This window comes from Passer montanus, unplaced genomic scaffold (genome assembly GCF_014805655.1).
Source record: "Passer montanus isolate IOZ18808 unplaced genomic scaffold, ASM1480565v1 scaffold656, whole genome shotgun sequence".
NCBI lineage: Eukaryota > Metazoa > Chordata > Aves > Passeriformes > Passeridae > Passer > Passer montanus.
Genome location: NW_024371660.1, coordinates 464 through 12,881, shown reverse-complemented (window position 1 = coordinate 12,881; position 12,418 = coordinate 464). Strand labels below are relative to the sequence as shown.

At 57.3% G+C, this 12,418-nt stretch overlaps 3 protein-coding genes across 4 annotated transcripts; 2 read left to right on the top strand and 1 right to left on the bottom strand.

The window, feature by feature from the left end:
* The first annotated feature begins 206 nt into the window (after positions 1-206).
* On the top strand, positions 207-2,481 carry LOC120511460. Of its 2 annotated transcripts, none has more exons than XM_039728532.1 (3): positions 207-1,086; positions 1,241-1,330; positions 1,572-2,481. In XM_039728532.1, exons 2-3 carry the CDS (start codon positions 1,254-1,256, stop codon positions 2,113-2,115), a joined length of 621 nt encoding a protein of 206 aa, XP_039584466.1. In that variant the 5' UTR covers positions 207-1,086; positions 1,241-1,253; the 3' UTR covers positions 2,116-2,481. The 2 variants fall into 2 exon arrangements, with proteins under 2 accessions (XP_039584466.1, XP_039584465.1); XM_039728531.1 differs by having other exon boundaries at positions 210-1,069; positions 1,224-1,330.
* A 1,535-nt stretch (positions 2,482-4,016) lies between these two features.
* Positions 4,017-6,448, top strand: LOC120511457. The gene is made up of 2 exons (XM_039728529.1): positions 4,017-4,543; positions 5,444-6,448. The coding sequence occupies exons 1-2, from the start codon at positions 4,467-4,469 to the stop codon at positions 6,027-6,029; spliced, it is 663 nt and encodes a 220-aa protein (XP_039584463.1). The 5' UTR covers positions 4,017-4,466; the 3' UTR covers positions 6,030-6,448.
* Positions 6,449-8,814: 2,366 nt separating this feature from the next.
* On the bottom strand, positions 8,815-11,272 carry LOC120511459 (myeloid-associated differentiation marker homolog). The gene is made up of 2 exons (XM_039728530.1): positions 11,139-11,272; positions 8,815-10,567 (listed from the first exon to the last, which is right to left on the bottom strand). Exon 2 carries the CDS (start codon positions 10,557-10,559, stop codon positions 9,690-9,692), a length of 870 nt encoding a protein of 289 aa, XP_039584464.1. The 5' UTR covers positions 10,560-10,567; positions 11,139-11,272; the 3' UTR covers positions 8,815-9,689.
* Positions 11,273-12,418: the final 1,146 nt, after the last annotated feature.

Sequence of the window (12,418 nt, the reverse complement as noted above, 5' to 3'; positions counted from 1 at the left end):
GTAGGGAAATAAACCAGTTACACCAGTTAAACCGGTTCTGGTAGAGAAATAAACCAGTTGAACCAGTTAAACCGGTTCTGGTAGAGAAATAAACCAGTTGAACCAGTTAAACCGGTTCTGGTAGAGAAATAAACCAGTTGAACCAGTTAAACTGGTTCTGGTAGAGAAATAAAACTGTAACACCAGTTAGGCTGGAGAATTAAACCACTTAAAGCAGTTATGCTCGAGAATTAAACCAGTTACACCAGTTACACTGGAGAATTCAACCAGTTGAACCAGTTACACCAGTTAAATCGGTTCTGTTAGACAAATAAACCAGTTACAGCAATTACAATGGAGAATTAAACCAGTTACACCAGTTACACTGGGGAATTAAACCAGTTACACCAATTAAAAAGCTTCTGGTAGAGAAATAAACCGGTTACAACAGTTTCACTGGAGAATTAAAGCAGTTACAGCAGTTATCTGAGTTGTGGTGGAGAAATGAACCGGTTCCACCAGTTAAACCAGTTAAAGGCAGTCCCGTGCCCCTCCCAGGGACCCCAAACCCCCCGGGGCTCCCCCAGGTTCCTGCCCCAGGTGTGTCCCTGCCGAGCCGGGGCCATCCCGGGACTGGCGACTTTAGGGAGGCGACAAACCCGGCTGAGTTTTGTTTCCGTTCACACGGAATTCTGAAACGCTGCCAAAATTCCCCGGGGGAGGAGGAAGAGGCGGGGGAGGGAGGATTTCAAGAGGAACAAAAGTAAAGGATTTCTCGGAAATCACGGAGAGTTCAGGAATGAAAATCTGAGGAGCTGTGCGAGACCCAAACGGGGTGAGAACGGCAGGGAGCAGCCACGGCAGTGCCGAAAACACCGGGAGGAGAGCCCGGAGTGGGGAGAAGGGTCTGGAATGAGGGAGAGCCAGAGCTGAGGAGATCCCGGAGTTGAGGAGATCCCGGAGCTGAGGAGATCCCGGAGCTGAGGAGATCCCGGAGCTGAGGAGATCCTGGAGGTGAGGAGATCCCGGAGCTGAGGAGATCCCGGAGCTGAGGAGATCCCGGAGCTGAGGAGATCCCAGAGCTGAGGAGATCCCGGAGCTGAGGAGATCCCGGAGCTGAGGAGATCCCGGAGCTGAGGAGATCCCGGAGCTGAGGAGATCCCGGAGCTGAGGAGATCCTGGAGCTGAGGAGATCCCGGGGCTGAGGGAGATCCTGGAGCTGAGGAGGTACTGGAGCTGAGGAGATCCCGGAGCTGCGGACATCCCGAGCCAGGATGGGATCGTTACTGAGCCGCTCTGTGGAGATCCAGATCTCCAACAACACCCAGAACATCACCCTGAGGAACCCCAGGTGAGGCTGGGAGGGCTTTGGGGGGGACCCCTTGGAGTCACCTCTGGGTGGGATCTCCATCCCATGGAGGGATCAATTTCCAGGAGTGGGATCAGCTGCCGGGGGTCGTTCCATGCCCTGCTGGTCCCACCAGCATCTCCCACTGATCCCACCACCTTTGTCCCCCCAGCATCTCCCACTGATCCCACCACGTTTGTCCCACCAGCATCTCCCACTGATCCCACCACCTTTGTCCCACCAGGACCTTCTTCGACTGTGGCCGCTGCTCCAAGCCCCCCCTGCCAGAGTTGTTCCCCGGCTCCAGTGACATCTGCCACTTCCCAGGCGACTTCCCGTTCTGGGGCGTGGCGGGGATCCTGGTCTACGAGGCCGACTCCTTCACCCTGGCCATCCACTTCTCCAACCCCATCGACTACAAAAAGTTCTCCATGGAGCTGGGCCTGGAGCTGTCCCCAGGTAGGGCCCACCTGGACAGTTTGGGCACCACCTACGCCCGCATGGCCAAGGGAACCTACTCCAGCTCCTGCCTGGACATCAAGTTCACCCGCGTGGTGGTGGGCAGCAGCCACGGGACCGCCCAGCTGAGCCACGGCCCCGTCATGGTGATGGCCACCATGTCCAGAAACACCAACTCCACCATCAAGGTGGTGCTGACAGAGCAGAGGGGATCGGGGGAGGAAGGCGGGGAAGAGGCACCCCAGGATGGCGTGAGAAACAGGTCCAGGAGGAGCGAGAACCTGCTGGACTTCGACTGGGACGTCAAGGAGAACCCTGGAAGGGCGTGAAAGGCCTGAGAATCCTGCAGGCATCACCAGAACCCCGTGGACACTTCTAGAAACCTGTGGGTGCATACAGAAGCATGGAGACAGCTATGAAACCTTGTAGGACACTCTAGAACCCCATAGTCACTGCTAGAACCCCATAAGCACCTCTAGAACCCTGTAGACAGCTCTAGAACCTCATGGATGCATATAGAAACCTGGAGAAACAGATAAACACTGGTAGAAACCTCTAGAATCCCGTAGGCACATCTAGAACCCTGTAGGCAGCTCTAGAACCCCGCAGACGCTCCGGGACATCCTTCAGCAGAACCTCACGGGCACCGGAGGAACCTCAGAGAAAGCTCCAGAACCTCCAGGGCAGAATGGACACCCCGGGGTTGGGGTTTTAAAAACCTCTAGAGCCCTGTAGACACATCTAGAACCCTGTAAGAATGTCTAAAACCCCATAGAGACCCTTAGAACCTCATAGACACCTCTAGAACCCGGTAGGCATGTCTATAAGCCTATGGACACCCTTAGAATGTGATAGACACCTCTAGAACCTTATAGGCACCTTTAGAGCCCTGTAGGCACAACCGGAACACCATTGGCACCCCGAGAACCCCGTAAACACTGCTAGAACCCCATAGGCACATCTAGAACCCTTTAGCCAGCTCTAGAACCCCATAAGCACGTTTAGAAATCCATAGAGACCCCTAGAACCACCTAGACACCTCTAGAACCCCAGGGACGCTTCTAGAACACCACAGACACCTCTAGAACATCATAGATGCATATAGAAGCCTGAAGACACCCAGAAAACCTTGCAGTTTCATCTAGAACCCCGCAGACGCTCCAGGAGATCCTTCAGCAGAACCTCACGGGCACCAGAGGAACCTCAGAGAAACCACCGTGACCTCCCGGGCAGAATGGACACCCCGGGGTTGGGGTGTCCCAGACCCCTCTGCCCTCCCCTCCTGTGTCCCCCCAGCCCCAAACTCCCTCGATCCCCTTTTTTATTGGTTTAATAAAATGGGAAATTTTTGCAAATGGTCCACGGAATTTAAAAAAAATGGGATTTGTGATCTTGGGGGGGAACCTTGGAATTGGGAGGGGCTGGGATGGGGTGGGGATTTGGGAGGGGGAGATCTGGGATTGAGGGGAGACCCCTGGGCCCGGAAAAGAGTCTGGGGAATGAGGGAAACTTACACCTTAAAAGAGTTTTGGTAGGGAAATAAACCAGTTACACCAGTTAAACCGGTTCTGGTAGAGAAAGAAACCAGGTACACCATTTAGACTGGTTTGGGTAGAGAAATGAACCAGTTACACCAGTTCAACCGGTTCTGATAGAGAAATAAACCAGTTACACCAGTTAAACCGGTTCTGGTAGAGAAATGAACCAGTTACATCAGTTAAACCAGTTTTGGTAGAGAAATGAACCGGTTACACCAGTTAAACTGGTTCTGGTAGAGAAATAAACCAGTTACAATAGTTAAACCGGTTCTGGTAGAGAAATAAAACTGTTACACCAGTTAGGCTGGAGAATTAAACTACTTAAAGCAGTTATGCTCGAGAATTAAACCAGTTACACCAGTTATACTGGAGAATTAAACCAGTTACACCTGTTACATGAGTTGGGGCAGAGAAATAGACCAGTTACACCAGTTAAACCAGTTAAAGGCAGTCCCGTACCCCTCCCAGGGACCCCAAAGCCGCCCCCGGGGCTCCCCCAGGTTCCTGCCCCAGGTGTGTCCCTGCCCAGCCAGGGTTATCCTTGGACTGGGCACGCACAAAACCCCAGGAAGTTTTGGGTCCGTTCCCAGGGAATTCTGTAACGGGGCCAAAACTCCTTGGGGAGGAAGGAAGGGGATGGGGTTGGGAGGACCGCATGTGGAATGGAATTGTGATTTCTCGGAAATCATCTTGTCTGCAGGAATGAGAACGTGAGGGACTCTGACATCAAAACCGGGTGGGACCAGCAGTGCTCATAAATACCGGGAGGAGAGCCGGGAGTTTGGGGAGAAGGGTTTGGAATGAGGGAGAGCCGGAGCTGAGGAGATCCCGGAGCTGAGGAGATCCCGGAGCTGAGGAGATCCCGGAGCTGAGGAGATCCTGGAGCTGAGGATCCTGGAGCTGAGGAGATCCTGGAGCTGAGGAGATCCCGGAGGTGAGGAGATCCCGGAGCTGAGGAGATCCCGGAGCTGAGGAGATCCCAGAGCTGAGGAGATCCTGGAGCTGAGGAGATCCTGGAGCTGAGGAGATCCCGGAGCTGAGGAGATCCCAGAGCTGAGGAGATCCCAGAGCTGAGGAGATCCCGGAGCTGAGGAGGGCCCGGAGCTGAGGAGATCCTGGAGGTGAGGCGATCCTGACCCAGGATGGGGTTTAACATCAGCCGCATAGTGGAAATCCAGATCTACAACAAGACCCAGAACATCACCCTGAAGAACGCCAGGTGAGGCTGGGGGGGACCTTGTGGGGGCCCTGGGGCTGCTGGGAGGCAGCTCCAGGTGGCATCTCCATCTTGGGCTGGGATCTCCTTCCTGGGCTGGGATCTCCATCTTGGGCTGGGATCTCCATCTTGGGCTGGGATCCCCTTCCTGGGCTGGGATCATCTCAGGGGTTTGGGATTATCTTCAGTGTCTGGGATCATCTCCTGGATTTGGGATCATCTCCAGGGTTTGGGATCATCTCCAGGGTTTGGGATCATCTCCAGTGTCTGGGATCATCTCCAGGGTTTGGGATCATCTCCAGTGTCTGGGATCATCTCCAGTGTCTGGGATCATCTCCAGGGTTTGGGATCATCTGCAGGGTTTGGGATCATCTCCAGTGTCTGGGATCATCTCCAGGGTTTGGGATCATCTCCAGGGTTTGGGATCATCTCCAGGGTCTGGGATCATCTCCAGGGTTTGGGATCATCTGCAGGGTTTGGGATCATCTCCAGTGTCTGGGATCATCTCCAGTGTCTGGGATCATCTCCAGGCTCTGGGATCATCTCCAGGGTTTGGGATCATCTCCAGGGTTTGGGATCATCTCCAGGGTCTGGGATCATCTCCAGGCTCTGGGATCATCTCCAGGGTTTGGGATCATCTGCAGGGTCTGGGATCATCTCCAGGCTCTGGGATCATCTCCAGGGTTTGGGATCATCTGCAGGGTCTGGGATAATCTCCAGGCTCTGGGATCATCTCCAGGCTCTGGGATCATCTCCAGGGTTTGGGATCATCTCCAGGGTTTGGGATCATCTCCAGTGTCTGGGATCATCTCCAGGCTCGGGGATCATCTCCCAGCTCCCAGCTCCTCCCAGGGGTGGTGGGACAATCTCCCCACATTCCCACCCCCCAATTCCTCTCTCCAGGACCCACTTCTTCAGCGGCCACAGCGTCAACGTCCCCCAGCCCTCGGTGCCCCCGGGCTCCTCCAGCAGCTGCAAGTTCATCAACAGAACCATGTTGTGGGGCTGCAACGGGGTCCTGGCCTACGAGGCCGACTCCTTCACCTTGGCCATCTACTTCTCCAACCCCGTCGACTACAACAGATTTTCCTTGGAGACGGGCCTGGAGCTGTCCGTGGACAAGGTTCATACGAGGGACCTCCAGTCGACCTACGACCGCCTGGTCAGGAACGCCCGTGACTTCTCCGACAGCTTCGGGTTCCCCTGTGTCATCATCAAGGAATGGCAGAATGAAGCCCAGCTGAGCGCCGGCCCCGTCACGGTGACGGCCACCGTGTTCAGAGGCCGGAGCGCTGTCATGAAGGTGGTGGTGGAGGAACGGGAGGATTCAGGCAGCGGAGCCAGGAGAGAGACCCCGTGCCGAGCAAGACACGTCCAGGAGAATCGAGAACGCGAGGGACCTTCAGGGGAAGCTTCTGGAGAGCCTAGGAACTGCAGGGATGGCCAGAGAAACCTGAAGATATTGCCAGAATCCCTTAAAAACCTCTAGAGCCCTGTAGACACACCTAGAACCCTGTAGGAATGTCTGAAATGCCATGGATACCCTTAGAACCCCATAGACACCTCTAGAACCCTGTAGAAATGTCTAAAACCCCATAGAGACCCTCAGAACCCCATAGACATACCTAGATCCCTGCAGACACTTCTGGAACCCCACAAGCACATCGAGAACCCCAATGGCACCTCTAGAACCCTTCACAGACCAGAGGAACCTTCAGCAGAACCTCACGGGCACCAGGAGAACCTTGGGGGAACCACCAGGACCTTCTGGACACCCCTGGACCCTCATGGACACCCCGGGGTTGGGGCGTTTCAGCCACCACCGACTCCCACTTTGGGTCTCTCTCCGCAGACCTTCCTCGCTCCCTTTTCGCTTTGCTCAATAAAATTAGAAGTTCTTACACTTGGTCCAGTGAGTAAAAAATCTGGGATTTGGGGTCGGGGGACGCCTGAGATTTGGGGTCTGGTGGGGGAAGAAAAGGTTGGAGAGGGGCTGGGATTTGGGGGATGTGTGAGTATGATGTTTGAGACTTGAAACTGGGGAGATTTGGGAAGGGGAATCTGGGATTTCAGTGGTGACGGGAGGGAATTGTGGAGGAGAAGATCTCACATTTCCCTCCCTTTTCCCCTCACATTTCCCTCCTTTTTCCCCTCATATTTCCCTCCTTTTTCCCCTCACATTTCCCTCCCTTTTCCCCTCACATTTCCCTTTTCCCCCTCACATTTCCCTCCCTTTTCCCCTCACATTTCCCTTTTCCCCCTCACATTTCCCTCCCTTTTCCCCTCACATTTCCCTTTTCCCCCTCACATTTCCCACCCTTCTCCCCTCACTTTTTGTGTCACTTTTGTCCCTTTTATCATCCTTTATTGTCCCTATTTCCCCCTTTTTGTCCCTTTTATGTCCCTTTTTGTCCCCTTTTCTCTCTTTTTTGTCCTTTTTGTCCCTTTCTGTCCCTTTCTGTCCCCTCAGCCCGATGTCCCTGAGCCACCTGAGTGCCCCTTTGGTCCCTTTTTTGTCCCTTTCCCCATTTTTGCCCAATTTCCCCATTTCTCACCCCATTTCAGCCTGGCCTGTTATGACACCCGAGGTGTCCCTTTTAGTCCCTTTTTTTGTCCCTTTTTATGCTCTTCTCACCCATTTCCCCCCTTTCTTGCCCATTATTTTCCCTTTTCCACCCATTTTTCCCAATTTCCCCATTTCCCACCCCATTTCCCTCCATTTTTGTTCCCCTTTCCCCCGTTTTTTCACCTTTTTTCTCCCTTTTTTTCATTCTTTCCCCTTTTTTCACCTTTTCCCCTATTTTTTCACCTTTTTTCCCCTTTTTTCATTTTTCCCATTTTTTCCCTTTTCCCCCATTTTTTACCTTTTTTCTCCCTTTTCCCTCTCACACTTCCTGCCTTTCCCCCTCACATTTCCTGGCCTTTTTCCCCTTTTTTCCCTCCCTTTCCCCCCCTCATGTTTCATGTCTTTTTCTCCCCTCATGTTTCCCACCCTCATGTTTCTCCCCACATTTCCCACACTTTCCCCCCTCACATTTCTCACTTTTCCCCTCACATTTTCTGCTCTTTATCCCCTCATGTTTCCCCCCATTTTCTCCCTCACGTTTCCTGCCATTTTCTCCCTCACGTTTCCCGCCCTTTTTCTCCCTCACGTTTCCCACCCTTTTCCCCTTATCTTTCCTGCTCTTTTCCCCCTCACAATTTCTCACTGCTTTTCCCCCTCACATTTTCTGCTTTTTCCTCTCACACTTCTTGCCTTTTCCCCTCACATTTCCTGGGTTTTTTCCCTCCCTTTTCCCCTCACATTTTCCACCCTTTCCCCCTCATTTTCCCTGCCCTTTTCTCCCCTCACATTTATCAGTTTTCCCCTCATGTTTCCCTTCCCTTTTCCCCTCATGTTTCTCTCCCTTTTTCCCTCATGTTTCCCGCCATTTTCACCCCTCACATTTCCCACCCTTTTCCCCTTATCTTTCCTGCTCTTTTCCCCTCACATTTCTCACTACCTTTCCCCTCAGATTTTCTGCCCTTTTCTTCTCGCACTTCCTGCCCTTTCCCCTCATATTTTCTGGCTTTTTTCCTCATGTTTTTCTCACCTTTCTCCTCACGTTTCCCACCCTTTTCTCCCCTCATGTTTCCTGCCCTTTTTTCCCCTCACATTTCTCACTCTCCCCCTCACATTTTCTGCCCTTTTTCCTCTCACATTTCTTGCCTTTCCCCCTCACATTTCTTGGTTTTTTTCGTCGGTTTTTTCCCTCCCTTTTCCCCTCATGTTTCCCGCCATTTTCTCCCCTCATGTTTCCCTTTTCCCTTCACACTTTTCCCACTCTTTTCCCCCTCACATTTCTCACTTCTGCCCTCACATTCTCTGACCCTTTTTCTTCTCACATTTCCTGTCTTTTCCCTTCACATTTCCTGGCTTTTTTCCTCATTTTTTCTTCCCTTTTTCCCCTCACGTTTCCCGCCCTTTTCTCCCCTCACATTTCCCGCCCTTTTTTCTCCTCACGTTTCCTGCCCTTTACCCCTCACATTTTCTGCTCTTTTTCCTCACACTTCCTGCCTTTTTTCCTCACAGTTCCCACCCTTTTTCCCCTCAGACTTCCCACACTTTCCCCCTCATGTTTTTTCCCTGTTTCCTGCTCTTTTCCCCATCGCTCCCCTTTCCCCAATTTTCTTACCCTTTTCCCCTTCATGTTGCCCATTGTTTTTTCCCATTTCCCACCCTTTTCCCTCCCTTTTGCCCTCCCCGTGCCCCCTCACAGACACTCAGCAGCTCATTAAGAAGCAGAAATGTCCCTTTAATGACAACACCCCCCAATTTAAGGCCTCGGCGGTGTCCCCCTCCCCAAGACCCCCTTGTGATCCCACCACCCCTGCAGGAAGGATCCCTCAGGCACTTGATCCCAGACCCCCCTAAGCACCAGATCCTGCCCCACGGAGGATCCAGACCCCATTCAGGCACCCGATCCCACCCTGGCGGGACCCCAGACCACCATCAAGGGCTGAATCCCACCCCACAGAGGAGCCAGGATCCCCATTAGGGTTCCATTATCCCCCCAGAGGGGACCCTGACCCCGAAAAGGGCCCGATGCTGCCCCAGAAAGGATCCAGGACTCCCAGCAGGGGCTGGATCTCACCCCAAGGGGAGACCCCAGACCTCCACAGCACCCCGATCCCACCCTGGGGTGACCCAGACCCCATTAGGGGCTCAATCCTGCCCTACAGAGGGTCCAGGACCCCCATTAGGAGCCTGATCCCACCCCAGGAGAGGACCCCAGACCCCCAGAGAGGCTGGATCCTATCCCGGGGTGACCCCAGACCCCCATTAGAGGCTCAATCCTGTCCAATAGAGAGTCCAGGACCCCCATTAGGAGCCTGATCCCACCCCAGGAGAGGACCCCCGACCCCCATTAGAAGCTGGATCCTACCCTGGGGTGACCCCCAAACACCCACCAGGACCCCAACACCCCCCCAGGTCCCTCTTAGGGCCCCAAACCTCCCCCACAGAAGGATCTTTTGGGAGCCTGAGAACCTCAGGACTCAACCCAGACCCCCACGAAGGCCCTGATCCCAACCTGTGGGAGACCCCAGACCCCTCTTAAGGCTCCACCTCCCCCCAGGATCCCCCCCCCACTCACCCTGGGGTGCCCCCTCAGGCCCTCAAGAGCACCAACCTTCCCGTCTGCCCCAAATCCACACCGAAGGCCACCAGATTGAGGCCGCTGAGCACGGCCACCAGCACCTTCCTGTCCCAGGGGCAGGTGGCGTGGCAGCCGTAGGGTCTCCGGGACTGGCCCCCCATGTCGTCCGAGAAGCTGTACAGCGCCCACAGCACCGTGGCCGCCCCGTAGGCCACCACCCCCAGCCCGGCGTAGACCCCCAGCCCCCAGCGCAGCCCCTCGGGGTCCCGCATCCAGCCGCACCAGCCCCAGCCCAGCAGGCAGCTGCCGACCAGCAGCACCCCCAGCACGAAGGACACGCAGAAGATGCCCAGGCACCAGCGCACGGCCGCCGGCCCCGACGCCGCGCCCAGCTCGGCCGACAGCCCGAGGAGCAGCAGGGCGAGGAAGGCTTCGGCCACCTTGAGCAGCCCCGAGGGGGTGGCCAGGTACGGGGCGGCCTCGCCGGGCCGCGCCCGGTCGCGGGTCACCTCGGCGGCGTAGGCCAGCGTGGCCACGGCCGAGGCGGCCGTGGCGGCAGCGCGGAGGGCGCGGGGGCGGCCTTGGCCACCCTCGTGTCCCCGCAGGTGGCCCAGCGGCCACAGGACGGTGGCAGTGGCACAGGCCATGGCGGCGGCGGTGGCCAGCGCCAGCGGGAGGTCGCGGCGCGGCGGCGGGCGGCGGAAGGCGTCGTTGAGGAGGAGGAGGGTGGTGAAGACGAAGGACAAGGCCCAGGCGGACAAGCAGCCGTCGCCCTCGCCCGGGATCCAGTAGCCGGGCGCCGCGGCCAGCGCCAGCGCCAGGAGGGCACTGAGGGCCTGGACGCAGCGCAGCGGGGACGGGGGGCGGCACGGAGGGGGCATCGCGGGGGCTGTGGAGAGAAGGGGTTGGGGAATTGAGGCTGGGGGGGCACCAGGGATATTGGGGTTAATGGGGTCGGGGGGAAATTTTAAATTTTTGGGGGTTTTTTTTGTAATTTTTAAAATTTTTTGGATAATTTTCGGTAATTTAAAACATTTTTTAAAAATATTTTTAAATAGCCGAGGAGCTTTGGGGGGACTGGAAGGAGTGAAGGAAGTTGGGGGTTAGGAGGGGATTCCCTGCACTGGGGGCACCCCAGGAATGCTGGGGTTCACCCGGGGGGTCTGGGGGTCCCGGGTACGCAGGGGGTGGGGGCGGTCAGGGCTGTGCCCATATAAGGCCTTGGAGAATCTCCTTCCTTCCTCCCCCCCCCTCATCCTGGGGCCGCCCCGCCCCCCCCGGGCGCTGGCTGCATCCTGTGGGTGATGGGGGGGGGTCCCCAGGGTCAGGGGGAGACCCCCGAGGGTCCCCAGGGTCCGGGGGAGACCCCCGAGGGGCCGGGGGAGGGGACACCCCAGGATCCCCCACCTTGTGCCACCTCCCCTTCCCCCCGAGAGCCCGGGCTGGGTCCCGGCACTCACCCGAGTGGGTTCGGGTTGTTCCGGAGGAGTTCTGGGGGGCTCGGTTCGGCTCCTTACGGACGGGACGGTCCCGGTTCGGCTCCCCTCCGGGCGGGCTGGCGTTCCTTAGCGCGGGACGCTGCCGGCTCGGGTGTTTCGGGACGGTTTCTCCGAAGCGGTTTTGCTCCTCCCGGTTCGGGTTCCCTCAGGCGGGTCCGAATCCCCTCAGGCGGGTCCGGTTTCCCTCAGGCGAGTCCGAATTCCCTCAGGCGGGTCCGAATTCCCTCAAGCGAGTCCGAGTCCCCTTAGGCTGGTTTGGGCTCCCTCAAGCGGGTCCGGTTTCCCTCAGGCGGGTCCGAATTCCCTCAGGCGGGTCCGAATTCCCTCAAGCGGGTCCGAATCCCCTCAGGCGGGTCCGAGTCCCCTCAGGCGGGTCCGAGTACCCTCAGGCGGGTTCGGCTTCCCTCAGGCGGGTCCGAGTTCCCTCAAACGGGTTCGGCTTCCCTCAAGCGGGTCCGAATTCCCTCAGGCGGGTCCGATTCCCCTCAGGCGGGTTCGGGCTCCCTCAGGCGGGTTCGGGTCCCTCCGAACAGCTTCGGGTCCTCGTTCGGGCCCCCCGGGCAGGTTCGGATCCCTCCGGAGCGGTTCGGGTCCTTCTTCGAGTCCAAGTTCGGGTGTCTCCGGAGCGGTTCGGCTCCTCGCTGTTCGGGACACTGCCGGTTCGGGTGTCTCGGAGCGGTTCGGCCCCTCGCGGTTCGGGTCCCCTCGGGCGGGCTCGGGCCCCCTCGGGCGGGTTCGGGTCTCTCCGCCGGGCCGGTCCCAGCCGTGTCACTCCGGGCGGTGCCCGCCGGGGCGTGGCCAGCAGTGTGACGTCAGGGGGTCCCGGGCGATGACGTCAGGGCATCACCACGAAGGGGGGGGGGCTCTCGGGGGTCCCTGGGGTGTCCCCAAGGGGGGGGAGGGGCACCCACGTGCGCCCCCAGCCCCTGGGTGGGTGACACGGGGCACAAAGGGGTTTTGCTCCTCCCGGTTCGGGTTCCCTCAGGCGGGTCCGAATCCCCTCAGGCGGGTCCGGTTTCCCTCAGGCGAGTCCGAATTCCCTCAGGCGGGTCCGAATTCCCTCAAGCGAGTCCGAGTCCCCTTAGGCTGGTTTGGGCTCCCTCAAGCGGGTCCGGTTTCCCTCAGGCGGGTCCGAATTCCCTCAGGCGGGTCCGAATTCCCTCAAGCGGGTCCGAATCCCCTCAGGCGGGTCCGAGTCCCCTCAGGCGGGTCCGAGTACCCTCAGGCGGGTTCGGCTTCCC

Bases quoted from the DNA above. Each gene is read 5' to 3' on its own strand.
- LOC120511457 (XM_039728529.1), top strand. From the start codon at position 4,467: ATGGGGTTTAACATCAGCCGCATAGTGGAAATCCAGATCTACAACAAG. The intron at 4,544-5,443 runs GTGAGGCTGGGG...TCCTCTCTCCAG, and splicing joins ATCACCCTGAAGAACGCCAG to GACCCACTTCTTCAGCGGCC.
- LOC120511459 (XM_039728530.1), bottom strand. From the start codon at position 10,559: ATGCCCCCTCCGTGCCGCCCCCCGTCCCCGCTGCGCTGCGTCCAGGCC.
- LOC120511460 (XM_039728532.1), top strand. From the start codon at position 1,254: ATGGGATCGTTACTGAGCCGCTCTGTGGAGATCCAGATCTCCAACAAC. The intron at 1,331-1,571 runs GTGAGGCTGGGA...TTGTCCCACCAG, and splicing joins ATCACCCTGAGGAACCCCAG to GACCTTCTTCGACTGTGGCC.